The 15,397-nt window shown below is 32.9% G+C and overlaps 1 protein-coding gene across 1 annotated transcript; it reads right to left on the minus strand.

Annotated features, from left to right (window-relative positions):
- Positions 1-8,656: 8,656 nt before the first annotated feature.
- LOC109805159 (7-deoxyloganetin glucosyltransferase) lies at positions 8,657-10,775 on the minus strand. The gene is made up of 2 exons (XM_020367157.3): positions 10,090-10,775; positions 8,657-9,834 (listed from the first exon to the last, which is right to left on the minus strand). The coding sequence occupies exons 1-2, from the start codon at positions 10,613-10,615 to the stop codon at positions 8,912-8,914; spliced, it is 1,449 nt and encodes a 482-aa protein (XP_020222746.1). The 5' UTR covers positions 10,616-10,775; the 3' UTR covers positions 8,657-8,911.
- Positions 10,776-15,397: the final 4,622 nt, after the last annotated feature.

Genomic DNA, 15,397 nt, shown 5'->3' on the forward strand with positions numbered 1-15,397 from the left:
TCCAAAATAGAAATTTGCACATTTTTTTGAACGTGGAACGGCCTGTTCCAGGAGCTGTTTTAACGAAAGAAAACGTGTTTTGGAACGGGCCGTTCTGGTTTTGGAACGGCCCGTTCTGGGCAAACAGTAAAAACGCTGGTTTTCCTATAAATAGGCCCTCTCCCCTTCATTATTTTCACACGATTTCAGCTTACCTTCTCTCCTTTATTCCTTCCGTCTACTCCTTTTGAATTACTTTCTTAGAATCACATTCTTTTCCTTTAAACCTTTCATAAAATGACTTCTTCAATCTACGTTATTGTTCATTCTGATGGTTCCATTAACCAATGTCCGAATGAAGGAATCACCTTCTCCTCTCCATCTGCAAAATTAGTTCGTATCAAGAGAGGAATTACTCTAGAAAGGCTTCAAAGAGTCATCCACACAAAGCTACATCGACAAGATTCTGAGAGGGTGGCTAGCATACATTTTTGGTACCCTATTAGACTTGGCCCAGGGGTTAGTAACTATACCTGTGTTGAGTTGACGGATGATGAAGACATTGAGGCACTTTTCAATGTTCACGATTCTAATCAACTTCAATCAGGTATTGAATTATATGCTACATTTACTACAGTTGAATCACATGCACCGCAAGTTTCACCTTCACGTTCACCTTACGAAATTTATCAAAGTTACCAGAACACTAACTCATTTGGCCCTTCTTATGATATCCTCTCCAACTACGACATTGAGTCATACACACAACTTTTAAGTGGTCCAATCATGGACCTTAATCAAATACCTTCTCAGCCATTTGAGCAAGCTACACCTTCTACTTCTCAACCCAATGTTGAAACCAACATTGAAGATGATGTTGTTGTTGGTCTCCCAACATAAAATGTCTATGATCCTTTTAGCGAGGACGAAGACGAAATTCTCTCTGCACATGAAGATGATGATGAAGAAACCCTCCCAATTCCAAATAATCCACCACTACAACCAGTAGCCATATACAACCCACCTCCACACTTTTTAGAGTTTCCCAATGAAATCCAACAAGACACTGAGTATAGCCATTTGTTGGAGCGTGATATGGTTGTGTATCCACCTGGAACACTATTTGTTGGCCAACGCTTCCAAACAAAAGAACAAATGTAGGACGCCATAAATAGATTTCACATTGTCAACCATTGCACTTACAAGGTTAAAAACTCAAGCAGTAGTAAGCTTGTTATGGAATGCGTTCACCATGACTGTGCCTGGAGATGTCGTGGTATATTGCGCACCAGGGAACAACATTGGGAAATCATGATCCTTGAGGGCCCCCACACGTGTTTCCCCACTTATCTCCCAAGATCATAATAAATTGGGATCACAAATGATTGCTCAAAGCATTGGTGAAATTATTGAGGTTGATCCATTGGCATCCATTTCAACCATCATAGCCCACATCAAGTCCACCATGGGTTATACAATTAGTTACAGAAAAGGATGGTTGGCCAAGCAACATGCCATTGAGAATATCTTTGGAAACTAGGAGGAGTCGTACAATAAGTTACTAGGTATTTTGCAAGCAATGCAAATGTATGTTCCATGTTTTATTTGGAAATTAAATACGCAACCGGCTTACCAAGGTGGCTTTTGGACGATACAAAGGTACACTATTGGTCGCAGTTGCGCAAGATGATCGCAACAACATAATTCCTATTGCATTTGCTGTTGTTGAAGGTGAAACTAGCGATGCATGGTTTTTTTTTCTTAAGAACTTAAGGCGGTATGTAACATCGCAAAATGAGTTGTGCCTTATTTCTGATCGTCATGAAGCTATTCGAAGTGCATACTCAAGAAATGGAAGTGGTTGGACGGAAAACAATTCTGTCCATGTCTATTGTATTCGACATATTGCACAAAATTTCATAGGATGATTCAAAAATGCAGCACTGAAGAAGGATGTCGTCAATATGGGTAAGTTTATCATTACTTTTTTAAAAGCATTTGATTATTACTTTTAATTATTTAATATATTTTTTTTGCAGCCTACGGGATGACTGAACCTAGATTCTTTTACTATTACAACATAGTAAGAGATACTAATGTTGAAGCAGCTCAATGGTTAGACAACATTCCTAGGGAAAAATGGACACTAGCATGGGACAATGGACGACGTTGGGGACACATGACAACAAACCTAGCTGAGTCAATTAATTCCGTATTGAAGAAAACACGAAATTTGCCAATTTGTTCCATGGTAATGGCCACATACACTCGTTGCAACAAGTTTTTCGTTCAAAGAGGTAGGGAAGTGGATGCAATGATTAATGTTGGACATGTATACTCGGAAATTGCAAATAAAACTATTCAAGATGCACAGTCTAAGGCAAATACTCATAGAGTTATCAGCTTTGACAGATTAAGCAGTAGATTTCTAGTGGAAGAAACGCAACATTCTAGAGAAGTTCGACCAGCTGGGAGATTTGTAGTAAGGCTTAATGAATTGTGGTGTGATTGTGGCAAGTTCCAGAAAGTTCATATCCCTTGCTCACATGTACTTGCTTCATGCTTACATGCACATCATGACTATGAAAGGTACATATCTCCCATATATACCTTACAACAAGTTGCAAAGGTATACGAAGGACAGTTTGGAGAGCTTCGACATGAAGATTATTGGCCTACTTACACTGGTCCAACTTTGTGGCCAAATCCAGAACTGAAGAGAACTTCCAAGGGTCGACCAAAGTCCACCAGGATTAGAACAAAGATAGATATTAGAGAACAACATAATCATGTAAAAAATTGTTCTTATTGTCACACTCCTGGTCACACTAGGAAGACATGTCCGAATATTAGTCATGGATGTAGTTCCCGCCAACATTGATCATTATTGTTGTAATCAGTTGTAATAAATTTATTTAGTTATGTAATATTAAAGTTAATTACTTGGTGTTAGTATCGGATACTACGTTGTGTTTGTGTTGAAATCGTATATTATGTTCACTACAATACTTATAATTATAATAGTTTATAACCTTCTTAGTGCATTAAATGTAAAAATGCATAACATTAAAATTTATATTACATTGATAAAGACACATAGTACATTAAAATAAAAAAATAATAACATTAACATAGAGTGATTTATATACATTTTTCAATCTCCGTAATGGTATCCAGTTCCACAACGAGGGCGACGTCTATTACGGCCTAGATTACGCCGTGGAGGTTGTTGCTCAAAAGGATTTGGTTCATCATCAACCACCGGATGTTGAAATGGTGTTGAAGAACTTCCAGGTTCATTACCGAATTGTGGACGGTAAAGAGATTGCATGTATAATTGTGCTGAAGATGGAGTTCTAAAATCTATTCCAAATAAATTTGTAAAAAAATCCTCTGAAGTTATTGCAAATGAATGTCGTCTGTCAATTATGTTTTGTTCAAGAGTGACGTAGTGAGGATTTGATACATGCTGACCAGTCTCGTCATGCGATCGCATGGAAGTTCCACCAGTCTCAAATGTTGTGGAAGTCCTTTGTTGTTGATGGGTCCTTGGATCTTGTAGTAGTCGTGGCACAGATAAAAAATAGATGAAATTGGTCATGTACCATTCCATGTATTCTCGTGTGTGAAATAATGGGCCTTGCATTGGATGACCCATCAATGTGTGCTCACGTCTATTGTTCCATATGTCGATCCATTGAGCATGTCTTGTAACCCAATTTTCATCTTGTCTTCCCCTCATGTCAATGTTGTGCAGGTTATCCAAATTATTCGGTGGAGAAGGGACATCCTGGAAGAGACGAAATTGCAATTTCACTCTATCAGATTGGTGTCATTCAACAATTGCAAAACAAATAATGGAGGTGCATGATGTCCATAGCAGAGCATCTATATATGCTTGCATCGGTATTACTGTTTGCAATACTGCATATGGCGCCCATAAAAACTACAAAAAAATTAAACTTTTTTAGTTAACATATTATGCTAAACAAAAGAAAATAAAAAAATAATAAATGATTTTAAAGAGTTACCTGATCATTCTGAATGTGATCAAACCTTGATCTATATCCAACAACATCATTATGAGGTACATTTTGAAAGTTTAAAACTCTGCCCCCGCTCCATTTACAGACTAGAGGGAACGTTGCTGGTATCTTGGAAATAGGCGCAATATATGGCATGCAATGTCATGCCCAAGACTGTAACAAAGATGCACAACCACCCATTGTTTTGCTACTAACATTTGTAGCTCTACACATTTCCCTATATAACATAGCTAAACAAGCCGACCCCTAACTATATCGTCTTGTTCTTCTAAGATTTATTAATAAAGATAAATACATAAGATGTACCTTATTGCCTGTTTTGTCAGGTATCAAAACACCTCCTATTAAACCTAATATATATGCTCTATAATGTGCATCAAGTTGTTCTTGAGATGGTTCCTCTGGTAATTCTAACATATTTTCTCTTAACCACTTTAATTTAATCATAGAGCCAACTAGTGACTCACCTTTAACTGGCATGATACCGAGATAGGTGGAGCACATTTCCTCCCAGTCATATAATGTTGGGCCAATGACTGGTAAACCATCAACTCTTAGGCCAAGTTGAAGTGCAACATCCTCCAGTGTTATGGTGCACTCTCCAGTTGGAAAATGGAATGTATGAGTCTCAAGTCTCCATCTTTCAACCAAAGTTGTGATTAATGCGTGATCCACTTTCAGATGTCTGAGGTTTGCAACCCCAGATAAACCAACTTCTTCTAGTATAGGAACAATTAGAGGGTGGGGTTCTGGCATTGAATGACAGTAAGAACAAATAATATTCTCAGTCTCCTGCAATAATTACCAAAATTAGTACTAATTTGTTACAAGTTCATTGAAATTTAAAGTAAATAACGAAAGTGCTAAACTTACCGTTCTACCAATGAAGACAGACCTATGCTCATTTTGCTTCCACAACAACATTTTTGATATTTGGTTAATGAAAATTTAACCAAAAAAAGAATTTCTTACTATGAAGGTGAATCAGAAGCAGTACAGGGAAGGAATAAAGGAGAGAAACTTAGCTGAAATCGTATGAAAAAAATGAAGGGGAGATGGCCTATTTATAGGAAAACCTGTGTTTTTACTATTTGCCCAGAACGGGTCGTTCCAAAACCAGAACGGCCCGTTCCAAACCACGTTCTCTTTCGTTAAAACAGCTCCTGGAACGGGTCGTTTCAAGGCCGTTCCACATTCAAAAAAATGTGTAAATTTCTATTTTGGAACGGGTTGTTCTAAAACAAGAACGGCCCGTTCCAGGTTAAAAAAAATAACTAAAAAAATTCTTTAAAACGGGCCGTTTCATGGTCTATTTTTCCGTTAATTCTTAATTCTGGAACGGCCCGTTCTTAGCCCGTTTTAATTTCAAAAAAATGACTCTGTGGCTTTAAGCAAAACGGCCCGTTCCGAAAGCGGAACGGGCCGTTCCACTTCCAACATCTGCCCAAAATTCCCCACAAACATGAAAAAAAAATAATATTAAAACAACTCAGAATTTGGTTCCCCGGGAACCGAGTTCTGAGAAGAAGATACAAAAAAATAACACTTTGAAGCTTAAAATTCGGTTTCTCGGGAACCGAATTCTAAGCATGCATAGTAAATGGTTCTATTGTGGTAAATAAACTTGCACAATTGTTAATCTTGTAATTTTTCTTTTAAAAATATTATTTTGGTAAAAAATTCACTAAACGGAGGCCTTTTGGCTAGAATAAATTAAAAACAAATTATTTTAATAAAAAATTTATTAAAATAAATTATTTTGATCCCATAAACACTAAAAAACGGCATAGGATTTAATGTTTTCCATGTAAGGATAAAAAAAATGAAGAAAACGTCAATACAAGTGACATTTTATGCATGCCAAAAATGTAAAATCCAACTGGAAAACGTTACATGCATTGATGTTTTTATACAAGCAAAATGAAACTGAAAAACATGGAGAACGACACACATAATGACGTTTTTAGTGGACATTTGGCGATATTGACGTTTTTCTTGCAATCACGGTGAACCAGAAAACATCATACATTTTGACATTTTTGAAGCAACAAAAAACGTTCCTGTGGGTGACATTTTGTAGCATGCATGCCCAAGTACCCATTGTATTCGTGGATTAGCTTATGATGATGTAACGTTTGAAATGAAAATAAAAGAAAATATTATTATCATAATAAAGTATAAAATCACATGGAAAAATATTCAACACATATTTTTTTAAAAAATTGAACAGGTGGCATAAATCTAAACAAATTATAACTACTAATTTGCATTTATTTTCAAAGGCTGAAGTGGCACACGCACAACCAGGTAGTCTATATAGTCTACAATCTTTATTTCTTTTACTAATTTTCCCATGTTTTAAATTCTTCAACTAAACATTATGTTTAAAAGTTTAAATACTCTTTAATTAGTACTTGTCAAATTATTACACCTGTGTCATTTAATAACATTTTGAAAATATGTATTTTACAAATTTAATTGTTTAATTATTTGATATTATTTTCGTGCTCATAGATATTAAATTTAATATATTTTAAACATTTGTTAGTATTCTATTTAACATTTATCAATTAATTTTTTAAATAATATATTATACATTAAAATAAAATAGTGGAGTAAAGTATCAATTACTTTTTCATTTATATTAATTTTATAAATTTTTTAATTGGATTAGTTAAATTTGTGTTTTTTTTAAATTATTAAATAGTACATGCGTAAAAAAATTTGATACCCACTATCAATTGATCCCTCTTTTTTTTTTTCTCCCTTACTTTTCAAATTAAAATGAAGTAAAATATGATGTTCATTAATTTTTTTCCTTTTTATTTGCATTAAAACTAAAAAAAAATATTTTCTTTTATTTCCTCCTATTTTCATTTCAAATGGTACATCATTACGATGGTTTAAGTTAGGAGTAAACTAACCCACGAACACATGAGGTACTTTGGAAATTGGGCATGCTACAAAATATCACCAACTATGATGTATTTTGTTGCTTCAAAAACGTCAATATATATGATGTTTTTCGGTTCATCATAGTTGAAAGAAAAACGTCATTATATATGGTATTTTTTTTCATCAAATTCTCACTAAAGATGTTAATATGTATGATGTTTTTCATGTTTTTTCGATTTCGTTTTGCTTGCATGGAAAACCTGAATGCATGTCACGTTTTCTGTTGGGTTATGAATTTTTTGCAAGCATAAAACGTCACTTGTATTGACCTTTTTTTTTCTTCATTCTTTTACTCTTATATGCAAAATGTTGAACCCTATAATGTTTTTTGAGCTGTGTCCACGTGACTAAAATAATTTATTTTGGTAAATTATTTTTTAAATAATTTATTTCAAAAGTTTTTAACTTTTTTTAATTTATTCTAGCCAAAAGCCCTAAACGGAACTGTGTGAGGACTTTGACCCATATGTCTATTCGTAGTACCTATCTAATATTTCTTAAAATTCTATTTTAGTATTTTTTAAAATAAGTGTTCTATTTTGATCAATTTACAATTATTTCTTTTATAATACACAAGGTGGTATAGGTTAATAATCAATATATTACTAGTATATTACCTTTAGTTTTAATTATAAATAATAAATTGATTTTTTTTCTTAATTATAAACAATCATCATTGATTTTTAAAATAATTTAAAGATAAATTTCTTTCATACCTTTAATTAATCGCTAACTCTATTTTCTAATCAGTTATACTAAATATAACAACCATTTAAAATATATAGTATCTTTCAAATAAAAGTAAAATTTTATTGTAAAATTAATTAAAAATAACTAATTTAATTACTTTTCTTAATATGAATAATTTGTCTTATATATGTTACTTATAATTAAGTCTAAGTAGTATTAAGTAGATTGTTATTGATAATTTATGAATACAACAAATTGATCATTAAGAACTATTGTATATGAGTATCTTTAAATTTAACTATTTATCTTGTAAAAAATGTAAATATTATAACCTAAAAATAAATATATTATTTAATTAAAAATGACATACTATACTTTATTATATTAAATAAATAATATAATATTAATCAATTTTAACAAAATTGTTAAAAAAAACAAAATATTTTAGGGTTTAAGGTTATAAAAAAATTGTAGAAAAGATAAGCACAAACACTACTATTTCTCATTCATGTCTAATAAACTAAATGATACATTATTTATAATTTAATAGCACTAAGGAACATCGTACGAGTGTCATTATCCTATTTAAAAAATATAAAATAACATTAAAATTAAATATTACGATATTTTAATATTCTAAGAACAACTTATAAAGTTCTTCAATTATTTAATTTTATCTCTTTTGGGTTTCTTTAAGACCATCTTATCAAAGATCACTATAAAAAAAAATATTAATTATTGAATTTCTTTTTCTGGGATCCTATGATTATGATATCTTGATCACATACTCTAGCGATGGATTTTACCTGATATATTTTGGCTGCTAAGTGTTGATCTCTAATTCCACCATTACTTAATAAATTTCAATCACAAGAGTGCATTCAATATAGTGTATTCTTTAATATTTTTCTAAGTTTTTTTCTTAATTTTAGAAAGTCTCGTTCTTTAGGTTATGATATAGTGGATAAGACAATTAAATCACAGTCTGAAATGTCAAGACGAAGATATTACATTACATACAACTAAAAAGAAAACACAAACTAGCACCTGCAACTAGTGCATTATTTTTACAATGCAACAAATTCTATAGAAGATCAATGAACTATCACAGTAAACTAAATTAACTAAAGTGATTTAACTCAGTTGGTTGACTGAATTATTGAAAATTCTCATGGTACTGAGTTTGATAATGGATAAAAAACTAAAGCATTATAAAAATAATAAGCCTTCAATCTGATGGTCTAATTAAGCAACACCTTAATTACTTTGTCCAAGTTCATGTATGAACAACCACCGGGCTTGGTTTCCTCTTCTGCCTTCTTCTTCAACTCCATGGTCTTTTGTCTCATCTTCTTTCCCTTCTCCCCGTCCATTAACTCATTGACCAACTTCTTCACCTCCTCTCTCTTCACGTTGGTATCAATTTCAATCCCAATTTCCCACTCATTGCAAATATATCTACAGTTTGTTGGATGATCTGCAAAAAATGGCCAACACAACATTGGCACTCCAGCACAAACACTTTCAGTGGCTGAGTTCCATCCACAATGAGTCAAGAATCCACCAATTGAAGGATGGTTCAACACTTGCTCTTGTGGGCACCAACTTGCTATTAGGCTTCTGTCTCTTGTTTCATTCACAAACTCAGATGACAAAATCACGGATCCACCAATGACAAGGTCAGGCCTAATGATCCACATAAAGGGTTTCTTGCTATTGGCTAAACCCCAAGCAAACTCCAAGAGTTGTTCTTCAGACATAACTGTGAAGCTGCCAAAGTTCACATAAACCACGGATCTAGGTTCCTTGGATTCAAGCCATTCAAGACACTCAGTGTCTTCTTTCCAAAGATTGGAACCTAAAGATGCCAAGTGGTTATGTGGACTTTGATTTAATAATAAAGGGAAAGGACCAATCGTATAGAGAGAAGGGAACATAGAGGATAGAGCATTGATTACGTCACCCTCAAGGCCCTCAAAAGTATTAAAAACAAAAGTAGCGTTTCTATCCACTCCATTTGCAACTTCAATGAAAAATTGTAACATCGCATCATTTAGATCCGTTGTCCTTATAAAGTCAAGAAAGTCCTTCAGCCTGAAGTTCTGCATTCCAGGGATCCAATCCACATTGGTGTCTAAATACCCATTTGTCAAATAACTCTCATCTGCATATCATAAACACAAAAGTTGCTATCTTAAAGCTCCATGTATGAATTCATTTTAATACATAAATATATACATATCATAAATATCTAACTTCCTCATAAACTAAGCCATGCATAAGTTGATTTTATCTCACGAAAGAAATCAAGTTTATTTTAACTTTTTTTTATAAAAAAAATTCTCCTAAATAAATGGATTATGTATAAGTTTATCTAAACACAGCCTAAACATTAAAACGAAAGAACATAAGTCGATACCTTTGAGTGGTGTGAGACCTTTCTGGACAAGAGTAGGAAAGTTGATGACAGACAAGAATGAACAGGCACTAGCAGGCCAGAAGATAACGTTAGGGAGTCCAAATTGTTGTGCAGCTTGTATAGTGAAGGGCATGCAACCGTCAGAAAATAAGCATGTAACTGGGGGAATGAGACCAGCAGTTGCAGAGTGGTTAAGTCTATGAAGAAGGTTGCAAAAGGGTTGGAGGAAGTTCTTTCTGATAGAGTCAAAAAGAGAGGGTGCATGCTGAGTAACATCACCATCATCATCATCCAGACCATCTGGGATGGTCTCAAATCTAAAGTCTGGTAGGCCATCAAGGGCATTAGGACCCCTTGATTTGAGCAAGCGTTTGTAGTTGTACTCAGTGTGTACAAAAGTTATGTGAAAGCCTCTGAGGTGAAACAGCTTCGCTAGTTTTAACAAAGGGTTGATATGGCCTTGTGCTGGCACTGGAGTGAACACAGCGTGCGGCTTTCTCTCATCATTGTAGCTCATCTTCGTCATTCTTTTTTTCTGTGAAGATGAAGGTTAGAGAAAACTGATAAGCCTCTGCTTGAGGTATACCAATACAGCTAGCCCACTGAATCTCTTATAGAAAACAAAAATTCTCAAATAAAATTTATTTTACTTCTCTTGAAATTTATTTGATACAAATAAAATTATAGCAGCATATCTGGACATTTTAAAGCCAAAAACTACAAAATAATAGTGAAAAGTAAAGTAACTCTTACGTAAAATTCGTGCCCACTGCCTAACTAGCCCTGGGAGAGCTAGACATTGTCCCGTGTCTGTATATCTTTAACTCTTTTGGTTGAAACCTCGGACGTATATTGAGTGAAAAGGACAATACTAGTGAAAAACTCGACATTGTCCCGTGTCTATCTTTAACCCTTTTGGTTTTAACTCGGACGTTTATCGAGTGAAAAGGACACTACTAGTGAAAAAGTCGACATTGTCCCGTGACCTTTTTTTTAATATATTATTTTTTAATTTTTTTTTAAATAATCTGGGTCCATTTTTATTTACCAAAATAACCCATTTTTAGTTTTTTTTTTCTTTCTGTTTTTTGTTTTTTAAAAATTTTAACAATTAATTTAATTAAATATTCAGATATTAAAAAATATATTTAGTATTTAAATTAAATAATTTATAAAGAATAATATTTAATAATAAAATTAATATTATATTTATTTATAAATTATAATATTTCTGATTTTTTTAAATATAGTTAATTTTATTTTAGAATTATATATGAAATTATAAAATTATGTATAATATTTTAAATTTATGTTAAAAATAAAGAAAATGTTAAAACTTATTTATTTTACTAGATTTTAGAATTTTAAAATTGATTTTATTATTTAAATTAAATTTATTAAATATAGAAAATTGAATAATGTAATATAATAATAAATATATAGATTTTGTATTAATAATTATAGATAATTAAATTTATTATTAAATAAATGATAATATTATTTATTAAATATTAATGACATTATATATTAAGTACACTAATTATAACAGTTACATCATTAAAATGAAAATAACTTAAAAAAAAACACAATTTAAACAAACTTCAAATATAGTAGATAAATAACATAAATCCTAAATCATATAACATTAGTTGTCTAACTTCATTGTTTGGTCAATGTATCTTTCAATCGTTTTCATCCCATGCAATAATCCAATATACGTCGTCATAGTATACAATTTGAGACTTGTTAGGTTGTGCAGTTCTATGAATAATGAAAACATACACTCCACATGTTCATCATCCCTAAAACAACACGTTATATATTTATATACACTACCGATACATGAAATTGGGTATCGGTAGTGGATATCTATGACAACTTTGTAATGAGGAAGATTAAGGTTATTATTAATAACCTGCTTAAGTTGCAGATAAGTCATCATGTTGCTTACCAGTAGGGTTCTAACCTCGTTGCTAACAAACGTATCTCCATGCTCAGCGGAGACAATTTGTCCATCATAATAAACAGTGGCCGGAACAATTAACGACTCCATTGATTGGACGTTTCAATCTAATGCATTTTAGCATATATGTTACAGAACATTATATAGAACTAAAGCAAGCTAATGTGGACAAACGCAAGTAATTGGATTCTTGATGCTCTGGGACCAAGGCAATGATACTCTACGTAAAGCATTAATTTTCTGACACTCTAGGATAAAGTAATTGATGACACTGCACAAAGTCATTAGATTCCTGACACTCTGGGACCAATGCAATGACACTCTGCACAAAACATTAATTTTCTGATATTCTAGGCAAAGCAATTGATGACACTGCGCAAAGTCATTGGATTCCTGGCGCTTTAGGATCAAGGCAATAACACCCTGCACAAAACATTAAATTTTTTACGCTCTAGGACCAAGGCAATGATACTCTGCACAAAGCATTACATTTTTGACGCTATGAGACCAAGCAATTGATGTCACTGCACAAAGTCATTGGATTCCTGACGCTCTAGAACCAACACAATGACACTCTGTGTAAAGCATTAATTTTTTGACACTTTGGGACAAAGAAATTGATGACACTCTGCACAAAGTCATTGGATTCCTGACGCTCTAGAACCAAGACAATGACACTCTGCACAAATTCTTTGGATTCCTTACGCAATGAGACAAACTAATTCAAATTTTTTGTACTATATATACACTACATACGTTCCAACCCTAAACACACAACAAAAGATCAATTCTCTTCAGCTATTGCACTCTTCAATTTCGTTGCTATTGTTTTTCAAGAATTTCTTCTTCATCTTCAACTATGTTGTGGAAACAACACCTCTATAGGTCAAATGAAACTCATCTTATAGTAAGTTAATATATATTGCATAATGTTTACAACTAATATTATTCATTACTAGCATTTCAATTCTACCATATTCGTAGACAACAAGTGATGAAGTAATTCAATCTTACTATCATTCCATGCCTACACTTGACCCAAGAATTGAACAATTGTTGGAGGTTGCTGGGTTTGGTGAGGTAGCGAAAGTTAGACATTTTAAAATTGATGTTGTCTGATAATGTCTTTGGTGGAGAGGTCAAGGCCTGAGACACATGCTTTTCACCTCCCAGTTGGTGAGTGCACTGTCACTTTAGAAGATGTGGCACTACAACCCAGTCATAGGACCAACTTTCTTTGACTAGGATGAATTGTGTTATGAGTTGTTAGGCTTCGTACCTTTGAAAGGGGAAGCTCTAGTTGGCTCAACCATAAAACTAAAATGGTTAAGGGACCATACAATTGCACTACCAGATGAGCCCATTAAACAACAATTGCAATAACATTGTAGGGCATATATCTTAGGGTTGATCGGTGATGTCATTATGCCAGACAAGTTAGGTAACAGACTTCACTTAATGTAATTATCACTGTTGGCTGACTTGGAATGTGCAGGACGATGTAGTTGGGGTTCTACTTGTTTGACACATTTGTACAGAGAAATGTGTAGGACAATCTATCTATCGTCAAAGAAAATGGGTGGATGTTCTTTGCTTTTACAGTCTTGGGCTTGGTATCGAATGCCCTTCATCCAACCAAGAGTCTAACGGGATATTACATTTTTGCTAACATCGAGATATCAATTAATTTTTATACCACTTTAATACATCGAACAACTAAAATTTTCTACCAAAAATCTTATCAATGTACAAATTTTTTAGGTGGTCAGGAAGAGGGCTAAGATTTACAGGCACGCCCCATGGAGACTTACTTGGCTACAAATTAAGATATAACAACATAAATCATAACGAGGTAATACGATGTCAAATTCTCTCAAATTTTCCCACATATACTCTCTTTTATTCAATTAATTTATACCCTAAACCTTTTTCTTTTTCAGTTTCTATGAATGCGATATAGGGAATTTCAGTCCTCATTACCAATACGTGATTATAAGGATTCTAGAATATGCACTTCTTGTACTGTTTTAACTTCATTTACAGTTGTAGTCTGGCATCAAAGTAACATAGTCCAATTGCAATTTGGCTTGTGGCAACCAATCTCCAATGAAGCCCACAATCTTGATAAAATGCACGAAATAGACATGAAAGGACATAGCGACACCAACTAGGATGAACAACATGTAGACTAGATTTCCATTTGGAAAGACAGATGCAAACATATGTTATTTTTGGAGAACCACTTCAAGGGCCTCTCCAAAACACTCTTGAGTATTTGCAATAGTTTCGTGCTAATTCAAAATTTATTTCTTTTAACTAATATTCTTCATCTCGTGCATCCACTTCTAATACACAACTCCCAACAACTATAGGAACAACATCCCTAGTGGCTGGAGATAACCACCCACCTTATAGTGTGGAACAACATCCCCAGTCTCTTTTAATGAATCCACCATTTCATACGCACCATGAACAATTCATGTACACCCCACCATCAATAACAACTCCAACAAGGGACTTAATGAGCAATCTTTTCGGTGTCGACGTACACATGCCACAAAGGGCATATGATTACATGTAAAGCATGAATTTTCCTTCATTTTCTTCTTATCACTTTGAGGTCGGTGGAAGTGCTTCGTCGAATCCAGCCACCAATACTATTCATATAGAACATGATGAGGAGCAAGTTGAACCACAACACCACGCATTGGTCGTCGAAACCCAACAAGGAACCGACAACCTCCGAGGTGTGGCACTAGTGGGCATAGACATCATTAAAGTTGAATTGTAATTTGGTGGATTGTAATCGTGTTGTTGTTCTCTTTTATTCGATCTCCTATTTTGTTATTATTATTTTGTTTTTATTTAAAATTGTTCATCTCAATTAAAATTGTTCTTATTTAATGTTGTGATTTAATATAATAATATTGTCATTTATTTAAAATTATATTTAATATTAATTTTATTAAATTTTATTCTTTAAAAATTATTTAATTTAAATATTAAATATATTTTTTATATTCTAAAATCTAAAATAAATGAATTTTTTAAAATTAATTATAAATTTTTTAAATATGCAAAAATCAAAAAAATCAAAAATGAAAAAAAAATCAAAAATCTGAAATAAAAACCAAAAAACGAAAAAAAAAACCATTGAAAAATCGGTTACTAGATAACTGATTTCTCACCTGGGCCTGAAAATAAATCATTTGGATAAATAAAAACCTGCCCAAATTATTTAAACAATTAAAAGAAAAACAATATATTAAAAAAAAAAAAAAAGTCGACATTGTCCCGTCTCTTTCTTTAACTCTTTTGGTTGAAACTCGGACGTATATTGTGTGA

The sequence above is a fragment of the Cajanus cajan genome, chromosome 1, assembly GCF_000230855.2.
Source record: "Cajanus cajan strain Asha chromosome 1, NIPB_CcT2T_4, whole genome shotgun sequence".
Lineage (NCBI taxonomy): Eukaryota > Viridiplantae > Streptophyta > Magnoliopsida > Fabales > Fabaceae > Cajanus > Cajanus cajan.

Coding starts and splice junctions, on each gene's coding strand:
- LOC109805159 (XM_020367157.3), bottom strand. CDS start 10,615: ATGACGAAGATGAGCTACAATGATGAGAGAAAGCCGCACGCTGTGTTC. Junction 9,835..10,089: donor AGGTCTCACACCACTCAAAG/GTATCGACTTAT, acceptor TATGATATGCAG/ATGAGAGTTATTTGACAAAT.